Source organism: Sinohyriopsis cumingii, unplaced genomic scaffold (genome assembly GCF_028554795.1).
Source record: "Sinohyriopsis cumingii isolate HCF-2022 unplaced genomic scaffold, ASM2855479v2 utg001554l, whole genome shotgun sequence".
In the NCBI taxonomy this organism is placed as follows: domain Eukaryota; kingdom Metazoa; phylum Mollusca; class Bivalvia; order Unionida; family Unionidae; genus Sinohyriopsis; species Sinohyriopsis cumingii.
Genome location: NW_028316017.1, coordinates 205,879 through 224,291, shown reverse-complemented (window position 1 = coordinate 224,291; position 18,413 = coordinate 205,879). Strand labels below are relative to the sequence as shown.

Below are 18,413 nucleotides of genomic sequence, written 5' to 3'. Positions count from 1 at the left end.
GTCTAGCACTGTTGTAAACTTTTCATTTTTTGGCCAAATTTAAAACGAAGCTGACACAAAGGTGAAAGAGTCAGAGTAGGCTGTAGCATTGTTCAGCTGTGTCTCTTGGGGGCAGTTTGTATTTCCAGTAGCAAAATCTAGTGGACTTTTCAAAACCGATGTAACTTTACTTAAAACACTTATGAGTGCATTCTACCTTCAAGCTAAATCTAATTCATGATGTTTTGTTTGTGAGATAAAGGATCAAAGTCAATGAGGTACCAATGAAGAGAACCTCTGTTTGTTACTTTATCTTAGGGCTATTGTTTAAGCCCTTAATATATCTTGGATCACACGCAAGTCTTAATCCATAAAATGTAATCACACTTGTTCAACCCCTGTTTCTGGTAGTTGACAGCATTCAGTTTTAATTCTAAACTCATCAATGAAATAATGTATGTCAAATAACAAGAAAATCAAGGACATATTTTCAAGCTTACTGTGACACCCAATATTTCTTCCAAAGAATATTCCATTTCAAGATTATTCTGATTACTGAAGTTGAAGAATTTACTATGATAATAGCAATTAAATCTATTATTCAAATGAGATCATGCTGACCTCTGATTGGATGAATCTATCATGAAGATAATGTTGATGAAAAAAATAAACTATGTAACTATATGTGACATTGTTACAAATGGCTAGGAATTAATATACTTGCCATGTTTGTACACATATTTATGAAGAAAGATTTGCATTTATAAACAATAATATGTATTTGTTAAGAAAGGATGATATAAAGAAGAAATAATTATATTTATGTAGTATATGGAAGAAAAACTATACTTGTATTGTAATAATATATGGAAGAAAAACTATACTTGCATTATATTAATATATGGAGGAAATAAATATACTTGTATTGTAATAATATATGGATAAAATAAATATATTTGTATTGTAATAATATATGTAGGAAATAAATATACTTGTATTATATTAATATATGGAGGAAATAAATATACTTGTATTGTAATAATATATGGATGAAATAAATATACTTGTATGGTAATAATATATGGAGGAAATAAATATACTTGTATTATAATAATATATGGAGGAAATAAATATACTTGTAATAATATATGGAGGAAATAAATATACTTGTATTATAATAATATATGGAGGAATTAAATAAATATACTTGTACTGTAATAATATATGGAGGAAATAAATATACTTGTATTTGTAATAATATAAATATATCGAAGAAATAATGATATTTATAGTATAATGATATAAGAATGAAATAATACAACTTGATCATTAATAATTTCTGGTGTACTGCCATGCTGAATGTAACCATGTTCTAACCACTGCAACTCTCCTAGTTCAGTCACTGGCCTTTCTTTGGTGCCAACATGTTTAAAGTCAAAATAAATTTCAATCACTATTATTATTATTGTTATTATTATTATTATTATTATTATTATTATTATTAAGTACTACTACTACTACTGCTACTACTACTACTACAGGTATGCCATATTGAAATAGTAAAATACATAAGATGAAGCTTAATACCAACCTGTATTTAATTCCTCTTCATAAGACCAATAAAATGCTTGAAAAAAAAAAACATATATATAAAAATGAGGCAATCTTTGAAAATTCTGTCTTTACCAAACTCATGTACTGTATGTATTTGCTTATAGGTCAAGTCCATCTGCAAATTGCACATGGATCTGCTGTCACATAATGTGATGGCAGATCCAGGTCTATGCAGTTTTTTATGAGTGACCAGTAGAACAAATAAATTAGAACCTGATCCATCACAGCATTATGCAATGGCAGATTAGAGTCTATGTTGTTTGCAGTTGGACTGGACTTACAAGTATGTATATAAGGTACCGGTATATTGTTCAACATGAAAAAGTTTGTACAACTAATTCTTCGTTTGCTACAAAAAATTGTCAAATTCAACAATTTATCATTTATTCCATTTGTAACATTCTTACATTGTATTAATAACAATAGTCTCTGCTAACGTGAGTATATGAGAAAGCTTGCCAGTAGTTGGTCAGTAGTTCTTCCTAGGGTTTTCCAGGGTTCTTCCTCCACCAGATATAATGGTTGCCATGTATAGCCTATCTTGTGTTGAAAAATGGCATTAAAACCTACAACAACAACAAATAACAACAGTCCCTTGAAAGGACTGACACTCCACTGACTGAAAAGAAATTTCAAGAATTCAAATTAAGACCATTTCATTTAAGTACAGTGTTAAAACCATTTGTCATATTCTTCAGCTATAGGATTTTCAAATTAGTTGCTGCAGTGGAAATATTTGATGTCAGCTTGGGACCATTTTCTTTTTTGACCAACAAGGCATCAACAGAAGTCTCCCCCTACTGATATGACTTTCTGTTCTGTAGGAGCCATGATAATAGGATTCTCAGGATGGACGCCAGTGTGATCATATTTGACATCAGACTGGCACCTTTTCCATTAATAACATCTATACATCATAAGAAGTCTTTCAGTGAAAACCCCATGCTGATCTGACCATTCATTCAGCAGAAATAACAATAATGTCTGAATAGCACCATCTGCACACTGAAAGTCTGAATGGCACCATTAGCACACTGAATGTCTGAATGGCACCATTAGCACAATAAATGTCTGAATGTCACCATTAGCACAGTGAATGTCTGAATGACACCATTAGCACAATGAATGTATGAATGGCACCATTAGTACAGTAACAGTATGAATGGCACCATTAGCACACTGACTGTATGAATGGCACCATTAACACACTAATATATATATAGCACCATTAGCACACTGATTATATGAATGGCACCATTAACAGACTGACTGTATGAATGGCACCATTAGCACACTGAATGTATGAATAGCACCATTATCACATTAAATGTATGAATGGCACCATTAGCACACTGAATGTATAAATGGCACCATTAGCATAATGAATGTCTGAATGGCACCATTAACACATTTAATGCATGAATGACACATTAGAATATTGATTATCTGAATGTCACCATTATCATAGTGAATGTATGAATGGTACCATTAGCATACTGACTATCTGAATGGCACCATTAGTGCATTGATTATCTGAATGGCACTATTAGCACAGTGAATGTATAAATGGCACCATTAGCACATTAACTGAATGGCACCATTAACACACTGATTGTCTGAATGGCACCATTAGCACATTGTCTGAATGGCACAATTAGCATATGGAATGTGTGAATGGCACCATTAGCACACTGAATGCATGAATGACACATTAGCATATTGAATGTCTGAATGTCACCATTATCATAGTGAATGTATGAAAGGCACCATTAGCACAATAACTATCTGAATGGCACCATTAGCACATTGACTATCTGAATGGCACCATTAGCACACTGAATATATGAATGGAAGCATTAGCACATTAACTGAATGGTGCCATTATCACATTGATTGTCTGATTGGCACCATTAGCACATTGTCTAAATAGCACCATTAACACTTTGACTCGTTGAATGGCACCATTAGGTGGCGCTATACAGTTTTGCATTTTGCATAGGGTTAGGATTTTTTTAAAAAAGAATGTCCCCGGCTTTCCTCACTGGTTTTACTGGCTATTTAAAAAAGACCTTGTATATCTTAGGTATAATGCAAAGAACCTTTAATTCCCTTTATTTTGGTGTATGATTGATGGGTGTACTATGGGTTATAGAGTATACAGCTTGGCCTTACTTCAAATGTGCACCTTTCAAAAAAGTGCTTGCTCTACTTGGTCATTTTCACTTCCTGAACTTCAGAGGTAAATTGTATAAAAAAGAGCCAATAACTTTTTTTACATTTTATATATTTGGTAATTCATTCATTGCACTTTCCAGAAGCTGGTATTGTCTAGTCTGGCAAAATTCATTTTCCCTATTTTAATAGCTGCTATGTATAGTGTACTTTAGACTAATTCAGACTGATTTTTTAACACAAGGGATCAGTCATTTTAGTTAGCAGTGTGCTTAAATCATGTAAAATTTCCAAAAGTACAATATCCAAAAGAAATATCATCCACATTACATTAATGTAGCATAGAGGTATGCAAACATTCTCTCCACTGTGCATGTTTTAAATGCAAACTACTTCACCTTACATATGTCACTCTCTCAAAAGTACATATTATCTGGTGAGTGCCACCATAAAGAAGATATAGGTATTATTTTTGTATGATTTAATTATGTTTATATGGCTGAAACATTTAAGTCGCAAGCATCAAAACAATCCTTTTGAATAATTCTCCTGCCTTTTCCCCCACAGAACAGTATTTATGAGTGTCAGAGTCTCTAACAAGACCAGCCTCCCCCCCCATGATAAAAGTGAGCTATTTTAAAAATGCACATTACATTTTGTAAACATAGCAACCAATGTTATGCTGAAAGACAGGAACATGAAACTAGCCAGAATTATTTCTGAGATATCAACAATGAATTGTACAATTAGAAAAGGGAGGTAACTCATCAAGTTCATAAAGGTCAAAGGTCAAAGTGTAAAATATCTGCCTACTGTTTAATATGGAAGAAGCGAATTCACTTTCAATTTCATTTATTTTTTTATTTCATTGCAAATAAATGAAAAGAAACATTTTCACCATATATTTCTGTCACTTATTGCAACAGTTTTAAATTTAAGTTGACTCTATTCCTATATTCTAAGACTTCTAATTTCCCCATAATTAAGGTCACTACTCACACAAACATACCTCATGGCAAATTATGTAAGCAAGAGAAAAATGATCATAATTAGTTTATTTTCATGCTTAACATCTATATGAATGTACCATTTTATTCAGAACATCATACATAATTATATGAAAATAAAAAAAAAATAATTGCAAACATTTTTATATTTTCTTTAAGGTGGCGCTATACAGTTTCACATTTTGCATAGGGTTAGGATTTTAAAGAAAAAGAATGTCCCCGGCTTTCCTCACTGGTTTTACTGGCTATTTAAAAAAGACCTTGTATATCTTAGGTATAATGCAAAGAACCTTTAATTCCCTTTATTTTGGTGTATGATTGATGGGTGTACTATAGGTTATAGAGTATACAGCTTGGCCTTACTTCAAATGTGCACCTTTCAAAAAAGTGCTTGCTCTACTTGGTCATTTTCACTTCCTGAACTTCAGAGGTAAATTGTATAAAAAAAGAGCCAATAACTTTTTTTACATTTTATATATTTGGTAATTCATTCATTGCACTTTCCAGAAGCTGGTATTGTCTAGTCTGGCAAAATTCATTTTCCCTATTTTAATAGCTGCTATGTATAGTGTACTTTAGACTAATTCAGACTGATTTTTTAACACAAGGGAGCAGTCATTTTAGTTAGCAGTGTGCTTAAGTCATGTAAAATTTCCAAAAGTACAATATCCAAAAGAAATATCATCCACATTACATTAATGTAGCATAGACGTATGCAAACATTCTCTCCACTGTGCATGTTTTAAATGCGAACCACTTCACCTTACATACGTCACTCTCTCAAAAGTACATAAAAGGTGGTGAGCGCCACCTTAGCACATTGACTGTCTGAATGGGACCATTAGCACATTGATTTTATGAATGGCACCATTAGCTCATTGGCTATCTGAATGGCACCATTAACACACTGAATATATGAATGGCACCATTAGCACAGTGAATGCATAAATGGCACCATTTGCACAGTGAATGTATGAGTGGCACCATTAGCACATTGTCTGAATGTCATCGTTAGCACATTGAATGTATGAATGTCACCATTAGTAAATTGAATGTATGAATGGCACCATTAGCACATTGAATGTGTGAATGACACCATTAGCACATTGTCTGAATGACACCATTAGTATATTGAATATCTGAATGGCACCATTTGCACATTGATTGATTGTTGTTGTTGTTGTTGTTGTAGGGCTAATGCCATTTTTCAGCACATGATAGTCTATACATGGTGGCCAGTATTAATGGTGGAAGAAGAACCCAGAAAAACTGCCGGAAAGAACCTCCAACCCATGAGAAGCTACTGGCAAGCTTGCTCACATACCCACATTGGCTGAATCTGAGACTTGAACCCATGCAGACAGAGGTGAGATGGCAGTGATTCATAATGGAGAGTGCTTTAGACCACTCAGCCACTTGGAGTTCCTACACATTAATTGTACGAATGACACCATTATCACATTGACTATCTGAATGGCACCATTAGCACATTGACTATCTGAATGGCACCATTAGCACACTTAATATATGCATGGCACAGTTAGCACAGTTAATGTATGAATGGCACCATTAGCACACTGACAGTCTGAATGGCACCATTAGCACAGTGAATGTATAAATGGCACCATTAGCACATTGACTACCATTAGCACAGTGAATGTATAAATGGCACCATTAGCACATTGACTGTCTGAATGGCACCATTAGCACATTGACTGTCTGAATGACACCATTAGCACATTGTATGACTGGCACCATTAGCACATTGATTGTATGAATGGCACCATTAGCATATTGATTGTATGAATGGTATCATTAGTATATTGAATGTCTAATGGCACCATTAGCATATTGATTGTATGAACAGCACCATTAGCATAATGAATGTCTGAATGGCACCATTAACACATTTAATGCATGAATGACACATTAGAATAATTGACTATCTGAATGTCACCATTATCATAGTGAATGTATGAATGGCACCATTAGCACATTGACTATTTGAATGGTACCATTAGCAATATGAATATATGAATGGCACCATTAGCTCATGTGAATGTAAAAATGGCACCATTAGCACATGGACTGAATGGCATCTTTATCACACTGTCTGTATGAATGGGACCATTAGCACACTAATAAATATATATATATATATATATATATATATATATATATATATATATATATATATATATATATATATATATATATATATATATATATATATATATATATGAATGTCGCCATTAGCACATTAACTGAATGGTACCATTATCATACTGTCTGAATGGCATCAGTAGCACATTGACTGTCTGAATGACACTATTAGCACACTTAATAAATGCATGGCACAATTAGCACAGTTAATGTATGAACGGCACCATTAGCACACTGACAGTCTGAATGGCACCATTAGCACAGTGAATGTATAAATGGCACCATTAGCACATTAACTGAATGGTACCATTATCACACTGTCTGAATGGCATCAGTAGCACATTGACTGTCTGAATGACACCATTAGCACACTTAATAAATGCATGGCACAATTAGCACAGTTAATGTATGAATGGCACCATTAGCACACTGACAGTCTGAATGGCACCTTTAGCACAGTGAATGTATAAATGGCACCATTAGCACATTGACTGTATGAATGGTACCATTAGTATATTGAATGTCTGAATGGCACCATTAACACACTGAATATATGAATGGCACCATTAACACACTGACAGTCTGAATGGCACCATTAGCACATTGATTGTATGAATGGCACCATTAGCACATTGATTGTATGAATGGTACCATTAGTATATTGAATGTATGAATGGCACCATTAGCACATTTAATGCATGAATGACACATTAGCATATTGACTATCTGAATGTCACCATTATCATAATGAATGTATGAATGGCACCATTAGCAAAATGACTATCTGAATGGCACCATTAGCACATTGACTATTTGAATGGCACCATTAGCACACTGAATATATGAATGGCATCATGAGCACACTAACTGAATGGCATCATTATCATACTGACTGTATGAATGGCACCATTAGCACACTAATATATATATATATATATATATATATATATATATATATATATATATATATATATATATATATGAAAGGTGCCATTAGCATATAACGTGAATGGTACCATTATCACACTGATTGTCTGAATGGCATCAGTATCACATTGACTGACTGAATGACACCATTAGCACATTGATTGTATGAATGGCACCATTAGCACACTGATTGTATGAGTGGTACCATTAGTATATTGAATGTCTAAATGGCACCATTAGCACATTGATTGTATGAACAGCACCATTAGCACATTGAATGTATGAATAGCACCATTAGCACATTGTCTGAATGGTACCATTAGTATACTGAATATCTGAATGGAACCATTAGGCCCAACTAGATATCACATGAAGCTGTTTAGTAAAATTCCCATGTTCATACATCTATTCATCCAGGATGAATAGTGACACTAATATGTTCAAGATGGCTACTGTTGTGGCCATACTGGACCACAGATCAAACCTATTTTCACTCTGGACCAACTATATACTACAAGAAGACTTCTGGTGAAAACCATTGTCAGTATTGCTATTCATTCAGAAGGTTTAGCAATAACAAGATTTTCAAGATGGCAACTTTAGTGGCCATATTAGAATCAGATCAACAACATTTTCATTTAGGACCAAGTAGTCACCATTTTAAGTCTTCTTGTGAAAGCCTCATGGCAATATTAAATTGAATTCAGGAAAAGAAGATTTTCATGATAGCCACCATGATGGCCATATTGGAATCAGATTGGCACTATTCTCATTCAGAACCAGTTAAACATTATACAAAGTCTTTTAGTGAAAAGTCCTTGTTGCTATGACCCTCCATTCAGGAGCACAAGTGATAACAAAATTTTCAAGGTGGCCATCGGGTCAGCACCTTTTTCACATAGAACTAAGTGGACAAAATAAGAAGTCTTCTGGTAAAAAAAATTTCAATATGACTTTCCTTTGAGGAGGATTAGTGATAACAAGATTTTTGAGATGTGATGACCATTTTGGAGGTGTTATCAGTACCATTTTCACTTAGGATCAGCTAGACATTACAAAATGTTGTTGACATGACCATCCATTCAGGAGAAGTAGTGATAACATGGTTTTCAAGATGGCCACTGTTGTGGACATATTGGATGTCTGAGTGGCACCATTTTCATTTAGGATCAACTAGACCATGAAATGAGTGTGTAAATTTTCATGGCACTCCTCCTAGTAGTTTTGGAGGAGTAGTGATAAAAATCTTGTGCTAATGGAGAGACAAACAACAAGCCATCCCATGAACTTTTCTGGTATATGACCTGTAGACACAGCATGGTCATTGTTTTCCTTGCACAACAATCAAGGTTCATATTTCTTTGAATTTTTTTTATTCAGGTTGTATTTAGTACATTATTCATCAGATGTGATACATTTACATCAATACACCAATTCCTAAAGAAAACCCATTCTTATTGCAATCTTTTCTTTTATGTTTTTCTTTGCAAAAACTTGTGATTATTTCTGTGTGTCAGAACTTTCTTATAATTGTTCCTTCCCTTGTCACCTTCGGTAGTTCTAAGGCTGTACATAGATGATGTCATCATGATAATGTACCACTGATACTCACTTATAGTTGAGACAAGCTGCAAACAATATAGACCCTGATATGCCATTGCAGAATACACTGGCAGATCAAGGTTTATGTTGTGTGTTCTATTGATTATTCATAGCAAACTGTATAAACCCATATCTGCTGGTGTATTATGTGATGGCAGATCTGGGTCTGTTTTGTTTTCATTTGGACTCAGCTTATAAATGATTTTATAGGTAATTATTGGGACATTCTCAGGACTCTAAGTATACCATTGTTTAATTTCAAAAGATTTAAACCAAAAGATATGATATGCAAATGGCATTATTTTATAACCTACTAGATGTGATTTAGAACATGGTTCTATGACCCTGACTTGACTATTACTCTTTCAAAGGAGAGGGGGAGAAGGCATACAGAAATGAGAACAATTATGCAAGCAATTCCATTATAAACAACGGTGATAGCTGTTGGTAAATGTCTTACTGCTGGTGGTTATGCTCCGGCTTCCGAGTTCCTGAAGAGGCCTATAGTTGTCATACAACAGCTCCTCGGGCGTCTCGCCATTTTCCGTTTCAAAGACACCTCGTAGCATAGCAAGCTGAGATCAGACAAAATTAAAATAAAATAACAATAATAATGCCACTACTCTTACTACTACTACTGGTGGTGATGATTTTATTATTATTGTTATTGTTATTATTATTATTATTATTTGGTATCCATAATAGACTATCAGCCCAACTATAGAACTGCACGAACACAGGAGTGTTTCAGCATGTCAAAGGATAAAAGGTCACTCTTTTAGGATGATGAAAGACAAGTGAACATTCCAGCAGTGGGAAACTAAAACCCAGTAACGTACCTGGTATGAAAGCTGCTAAAATGATTGACGAAAGTGGGTATGTATGTATGTATGTATGTATGTATGTATGTATGTAACTGCACCTACACAGCAAAGGACTACTGGTATTTCATGCAGAGGAAAAGAACTATAGACAAGACTTGTGGACAACAACAGACCAGCTACTAATTGATAAAATGGTGCATCAGATTGATTACAACAAGGCTTATAATATGATATCCCCATTTCTAAATCCAGGAGGATTCAAAAAAGTGTGTGTGTGTGTGTATTTGGTGAAAATAGAAGACATTCATGAGTTTGCATACCAATGTACTGTTAAAACGCCTCCAACCAAGGATGTTTTTGGTTGAAAAAATGTTGAATGTAGCTTCTACAAACATATTTAGCCCAGAATAAAGTAAAACTGTGATTTGTACAATGGTCCCATTTAGTGTAATTTTGCTGAAAGATGGCGATCCACTTGCCATAAACCATTTCCTCAAATGCTTGATGGAAACTGGTAAAGAGATTTGTTCTATCAATTTATGGTTTATAAAGGCAATTATCTCCCTTTAGATACAAAAATCAAATATGAATAACTTATTTGAACTAGAACTGAAAAGCTGGAACATATAACAGTCCAAGGTGATTTTATTATTTCTACATGTATGCTTGTCGACAGTGACAGGAAATTTGAGATACAATCATGATGTACATGTCCAATACAAACAAATAAACCCAGTATATAATATTATCCATACGAAAGAGGAACAAGAAACTGCTATTGAAAATACATACAAATTCCTTGTATAATTGTACCAAAATTGTGTAATTATCCTATATTAATACAAGGTCACAACACCCTGATTGCAGTGAGGCTGTGTATGTAAGGCTATTGAAAAGAAGCACTTGAGATGCAACATGTGTGTAAGGCTATTGAAAAGAAGCACTTGAGATGGAACGTGTGAATCATCACATTGAACTATATCAGCCATTTTGTATCATATTTAGTATTTACAAAAGAGAGAACATCTTATCATATATCCTATTATAGTGACATCAAATTTCGATAAATCTACTTAAGAAGTTACTTGCATACAACTTCATTAGATAAACAGATCAGTCCCATGCACAAAACATCTTGTTAGAACAATATATCTTTCATCATTGCAATCACTAGATTTGCAAGAATAATAATGTGAAATTTGTATTCACTCTGCCTATACATGTATATGCCTATTTCCATATTCATTTTATGACTTTCTGATGCATATGCATTATGGTTGCAGCCATAGTTCTATTGTGAAGGAAGTCTCATGCAAACAGTAGACAAACTATTCATATACCAAATATCTGTCTGTCTCCAAGTACAGTGGTGACTCAACCAGGTATTGGTAAACTTTCATTCATTCAAAATTTAAATAAGGTTTTAGCGATAGTCAAAAGGCACAGAATATTGTTCGATGGGACCATTCTACATAACACAACTGTGTTAGACATCCCAACCATTCTAGACTTTATTAGGTACATTGTACGAAGAAAGCAACCTGCGTATCAAAAAGCTGTTTTGAACTTTCTTATTGTTCCATGTGCAATAGCAATCAATGATACAAAATACCTTTACAAGGTACTTCAAATGACAAATTTATAATTTAAGTGTCAGGGAAAGTGACAGTAACTTAAATTAGTGTATCTTTCTCATTATCAGCGTCAAACAATACAAAAGGAACAACTCTGTAACTCTATATAAGAAAATTATCTCTATGCACTAACTATTCATACATTTAGTTTGACCCCTGTACTTCACATGATTGACTTATTCAGCTAAAGCGGCTTAAAACAAAGTCATCACAAAATACATAAAAATGGTAAAACACACATTTGCTCCTGTTTTCACCACTTAATTTGCATGCATTTGAGGGAGAGAGAGAGAGAGATCAGTCTAAGAGAGAGAGAGAGAGAGGGAGAGGAGAGAGAGAATTTATGCATGTATTATACAACATTGGAAATATTCTTTCTTATATATAATGATAACCACTGACAATCCCTGCCATAAACCAAGGTCCAGAAAGAAACATACAGACATGACTAATTAAATGGTGATAATCATCCAGAATGAATGGAGAAAATTCATATATAGGAAGTATCAACCTTGAGAGGGCATTAAAAGTAAAAAGAAGATTTAATTTTTTTTTAATAGAGAAAACGTAGAGACATCGCAATTACTAAGTCTGCAATTGTATAAAGCTTTCCAGAGGTTTACAATGTTCAGTAGTCAAAACTAATAAGTAGGACTGATGGGGGTGAATAATAAGTAGGACTGATGTGGTGAACAACAAGTAGGACTGAGGAGGGTGAATAATAAGTAGGACTGATGGGGGTGAATAATAAGTAGGACTGATGTGGTGAATAACAAGTAGGACTGAAGGGGGTGAATAATAAGTAGGACTGAAGGAGATGAATAATAAGTAGGACTGATGGGGTGAATAATAAGTAGGACTGAAAGAGGTGAATAATAAGTAGGACAGTTGGGGGTGAATAAAAAGTGGGACTGAAGGGGGTGAATAGTAAGTAGGACTCAAGGGGTGAATAATAAGTAGGACTGGAGGGGGTGAACAATAAGTAGGACTGAAGGGGTTGAATAATAGGTAGGACCGATGGAGGTGAATAATAAGTTGGACTGAAAGAGGTGAATAATAAGTAGGACTGATGGAGGTGAATAATAAGTAGGACTGATGGGGGTGAATAATAAGTTGGACTCAAAGAGGTGAATAATAAGTAGGACTAAAGGAGGTGAATAATAAGTAGGACTGAAGGGGGTGAATAACAAGTTGGACTGAAAGAGGTGGATAATAAGAAGGACTGAAAGAGGTGAATAATAAGTAGGACTGATGGAGGTGAATAATAAGTAGGACTGATGTGGTGAATAACAAGTGGGACTGAGCAGGGTGAATAATAAGTAGGACTGAAGGGGGTGAATAATAATTAGGACTGAAGGGGATGAATAATAAGTAGGACTCATGGGGTGAATAACAAGTAGGACTGAAGGGGTGAATAATAAGTAGGACTGAAAGAGGTGAATAATAAGTAGGACAGATGGAGGTGAATAATAAGTGGGACTGAAGGGGGTGAATAATAAGTAGGACTGAAGGGGTTGAATAATAAGTAGGACTGATGGAGGTGAATAATAAGTTGGACTGAAAGAGGTGAATAATAAGTAGGACTAAAGGAGGTGAATAATAAGTAGGATTGAAGGGGATGAATAATAAGTAGGATTGAAGGGGGTGAACAATAAGTTGGACTGATGGAGGTGAATAGTAAGTAGGACTGAAGGAGGTGAATAATAAGTAGGATTGAAGGGGATGAATAATAAGTAGGATTGAAGGAGGTGAATAATAGGTAGGACTGAAGGAGGTGAATAATAAGTAGGATTGAAGGGGATGAATAATAAGTAGGACTGATGGAGGTGAATAGTAAGTAGGACTGAAGGAGGTGAATAATAAGTAGGATTGAAAGGGATGAATAATAAGTAGGACTGATGGAGGTGAATAGTAAGTAGGACTGAAGGGGGTGAATAATAAGTAGGATTGAAGGGGATGAATAATAAGTAGGACTGATGGAGGTGAATAGTAAGTAGGACTGAAGGGGGTGAATAATAAGTAGGACTGAAGGAGGTGAATAATAAGTAGGATTGAAGGGGATGAATAATAAGTAGGACTGAAGGAGGTGAATAATAAGTAGGACTGAAGGGGGTGAATAATAAGTAGGACTGATGGAGGTGAATAATAAGTAGGATTGAAGGAGGTGAATAATAAGTAGGACTGAAGGGGGTGAACAATAAGTAGGACTGAAGGAGGTGAATAATAAGTAGGATTGAAGGGGGTGAACAATAAGTTGGACTGATGGAGGTGAATAATAAGTAGGACTGAAGGAGGTGAATAATAAGTAGGATTGAAAGGGATGAATAATAAGTAGGACTGAAGGAGGTGAATAATAAGTAGGACTGAAGGGGGTGAATAATAAGTAGGACTGATGGAGGTGAATAATAAGTAGGATTGAAGGGGATGAATAATAAGTAGGACTGAATGAGGTGAATAAAAAGTAGGATTGAAGGGGATGAATAATAAGTAGGACTGATGGAGGTGAATAGTAAGTAGCACTGAAGGGGGTGAATAATAAGTAGGACTGAAGGAGGTGAATAATAAGTAGGATTGAAGGGGATGAATAATAAGTAGGACTGAAGGAGGTGAATAATAAGTAGGACTGAAGGGGGTGAATAATAAGTAGGACTGATGGAGGTGAATAATAAGTAGGATTGAAGGGGATGAATAATAAGTAGGATTGAAGGGGGTGAACAATAAGTAGGACTGAAGGAGGTGAATAATAAGTAGGATTGAAGGGGGTGAACAATAAGTAGGACTGAAGGAGGTGAATAATAAGTAGGATTGAAGGGGGTGAACAATAAGTTGGACTGATGGAGGTGAATAATAAGTAGGACTGAAGGAGGTGAATAATAAGTAGGATTGAAGGGGGTGAACAATAAGTTGGACTGATGGAGGTGAATAGTAAGTAGGACTGAAGGAGGTGAATAATAAGTAGGATTGAAGGGGATGAATAATAAGTAGGACTGAAGGAGGTGAATAATAAGTACGACTGAAGGGGGTGAACAATAAGTAGGACTGAAGGAGGTGAATAATAAGTAGGATTGAAGGGGGTGAACAATAAGTTGGACTGATGGAGGTGAATAATAAGTAGGACTGAAGGAGGTGAATAATAAGTAGGATTGAAAGGGATGAATAATAAGTAGGACTGAAGGAGGTGAATAATAAGTAGGACTGAAGGGGGTGAATAATAAGTAGGACTGATGGAGGTGAATAATAAGTAGGATTGAAGGGGATGAATAATAAGTAGGACTGAATGAGGTGAATAATAAGTAGGATTGAAGGGGATGAATAATAAGTAGGACTGATGGAGGTGAATAGTAAGTAGGACTGAAGGGGGTGAATAATAAGTAGGACTGAAGGAGGTGAATAATAAGTAGGATTGAAGGGGATGAATAATAAGTAGGACTGAAGGAGGTGAATAATAAGTAGGACTGAAGGAGGTGAATAATAAGTAGGATTGAAGGGAATGAATAATAAGTAGGACTGAAGGAGGTGAATAATAGGTAGGACTGAAGGAGGTGAATAATAAGTAGGATTGATGGGGATGAATAATAAGTAGGACTGAAGGAGGTGAATAATAAGTAGGACTGAAGGAGGTGAATAATAAGTAGGATTGAAGGGGATGAATAATAAGTAGGACTGAAGGAGGTGAATAATAGGTAGGACTGAAGGAGGTGAATAATAAGTAGGATTGATGGGGATGAATAATAAGTAGGACTGAAGGAGGTGAATAATAAGTAGGACTGAAGGGGATGAATAATAAGTAGGATTGAAGGGGATGAATAATAAGTAGGACTGAAGGAGGTGAATAATAAGTAGGACTGAAGGAGGTGAATAATAAGTAGGATTGAAGGGGGATGAATAATAAGTAGGATTGAAGGGGGTGAATAATAGGTAGGACTGAAGGAGGTGAATAATAAGTAGGATTGAAGGGGATGAATAATAAGTAGGACTGAAGGAGGTGAATAATAAGTAGGACTGAAAAACGTGAATAATAAGTAGGACTGATGGAGGTGAATAATAAGTAGGATTGAAGGGGGTGAACAATAAGTAGGACTGAAGGAGGTGAATAATAAGTAGGATTGAAGGAGGTGAATAATAAGTAGGATTGAAGGGGATGAATAATAAGTAGGACTGAAGGAGGTGAATAATAAGTAGGATTGATGGGGATGAATAATAAGTAGGACTGAAAGAGGTGAATAATAAGTAGGACTGAAGGAGGTGAATAATAAGTAGGATTGAAGGGGGATGAATAATAAGTAGGATTGAAGGGGGTGAATAATAAGTAGGACTGAAGGAGGTGAATAATAAGTAGGACTGAAGGGGATGAATAATAAGTAGGATTGAAGGGGATGAATAATAAGTAGGATTGAAGGGGGTGAATAATAGGTAGGACTGAAGGAGGTGAATAATAAGTAGGATTGAAGGGGATGAATAATAAGTAGGATTGAAGGGGATGAATAATAAATAGGATTGAAGGGGATCAATAATAAGTAGGACTGAAGGAGGTGAATAATAGGTAGGACTGAAGGAGGTGAATAATAAGTAGGATTGAAGGGGATGAATAATAAGTAGGACTGAAGGAGGTGAATAATAAGTAGGATTGAAGGGGATGAATAATAAGTAGGACTGAAGGAGGTGGATAATAAGTAGGATTGAAGGGGATGAATAATAAGTAGGATTGAAGGGGATGAATAATAAGTAGGATTGAAGGGGATGAACAATAAGTAGGATTGAAGGGGATGAATAATAAGTAGGACTGATGGAGGTGAATAATAAGTAGGACTGAAGGAGGTGAATAATAAGTAGGACTGAAGGAGGTGAATAATAAGTAGGATTGAAGGGGATGAATAATAAGTAGGACGGAAGGAGGTGAATGATAAGTAGGATTGAAGGGGATGAATAATAAGTAGGATTGAAGGGGATGAATAATAAGTAGGATTGAAGGGGGTGAATAATAGGTAGGACTGAAGGAGGTGAATAATAAGTAGGATTGAAGGAGGTGAAAAATAAGTAGGACTGAAGGGGGTGAATAATAAGTAGGACTGATGGAGGTAAATAATAAGTAGGATTGAAGGGGATGAATAATAAGTAGGACTGAAGGAGGTGAATAATAGGTAGGACTGAAGGAGGTGAATAATAAGTAGGATTGAAGGGGATGAATAATAAGTAGGACTGAAGGAGGTGAATAATAAGTAGGATTGAAGGGGATGAATAATAAGTAGGACTGAAGGAGGTGAATAATAAGTAGGATTGAAGGGGATGAATAATAAGTAGGATTGAAGGGGATGAATAATAAGTAGGATTGAAGGGGATGAATAATAAGTAGGACTGATGGAGGTGAATAATAAGTAGGACTGAAGGAGGTGAATAATAAGTAGGACTGAAGGAGGTGAATAATAAGTAGGATTGCAGGGGATGAATAATAAGTAGGACTGAAGGAGGTGAATAATAAGTAGGATTGAAGGGGATGAATAATAAGTAGGATTGAAGGGGATGAATAATAAGTAGGATTGAAGGGGGTGAATAATAGGTAGGACTGAAGGAGGTGAATAACAAGTAGGATTGAAGGGGATGAATAATAAGTAGCACTGAAGGAGGTGAATAATAAGTAGGACTGAAGGAGGTGAATAATAAGTAGGATTGAAGGGGATAAATAATAAGTAGGATTGAAGGGGATGAATAATAGGTAGGACTGAAGGAGGTGAATAATAAGTAGGATTGAAGGGGATGAATAATAAGTAGCACTGAAGGAGGTGAATAATAAGTAGGACTGAAGGAGGTGAATAATAAGTAGGATTGAAGGGGATGAATAATAAGTAGGATTGAAGGGGATGAATAATAAGTAGGATTGAAGGGGATGAATAATAAGTAGGATTGAAGGGGGTGAATAATAGGTAGGACTGAAGGAGGTGAATAATAAGTAGGATTGAAGGTGATGAATAATAAGTAGGATTGATGGGGATGAATAATAAGTAGGATTGAAGGGGATGAATAATAAGTAGGATTGAAGGGGATGAATAATAAGTAGGACTGAAGGAGGTGAATAATAAGTAGGACTGAAGGAGGTGAATAATAAGTAGGATTGAAGGGGATGAATAATAAGTAGGATTGAAAGGGATGAATAATAAGTAGGATTGAAGGGGATGAATAATAAGTAGGATTGAAGGGGATGAATAATAAGTAGGACTGAAGGAGGTGAATAATAAGTAGGACTGAAGGAGGTGAATAATAAGTAGGACTGAAGGGGGTGAATAATAAGTAGGACTGAAGGAGGTGAATAATAGGTAGGACTGAAGGAGGTGAATAATAAGTAGGATTGAAGGAGGTGAAAAATAAGTAGGACTGAAGGGGGTGAATAATAAGTAGGACTGATGGAGGTAAATAATAAGTAGGATTGAAGGGGATGAATAATAAGTAGGACTGAAGGAGGTGAATAATAGGTAGGACTGAAGGAGGTGAATAAT

At 35.2% G+C, this 18,413-nt stretch overlaps 1 protein-coding gene across 1 annotated transcript in view; it reads right to left on the bottom strand.

Moving 5' to 3' along the window:
- LOC149771949 (uncharacterized) overlaps window positions 1-18,413 on the bottom strand; it is a 130,988-nt gene that overhangs the window by 44,743 nt on the left and 67,832 nt on the right. The window contains exons 8-9 of the mRNA XM_089948043.1: window positions 9,925-10,039; window positions 1,571-1,606 (exon numbers count right to left, since the gene is read on the bottom strand). Of these exons, the coding sequence (XP_089804169.1) occupies window positions 1,571-1,606; window positions 9,925-10,039 (151 nt within the window). The remainder of the gene's footprint in view (window positions 1-1,570; window positions 1,607-9,924; window positions 10,040-18,413) is intronic.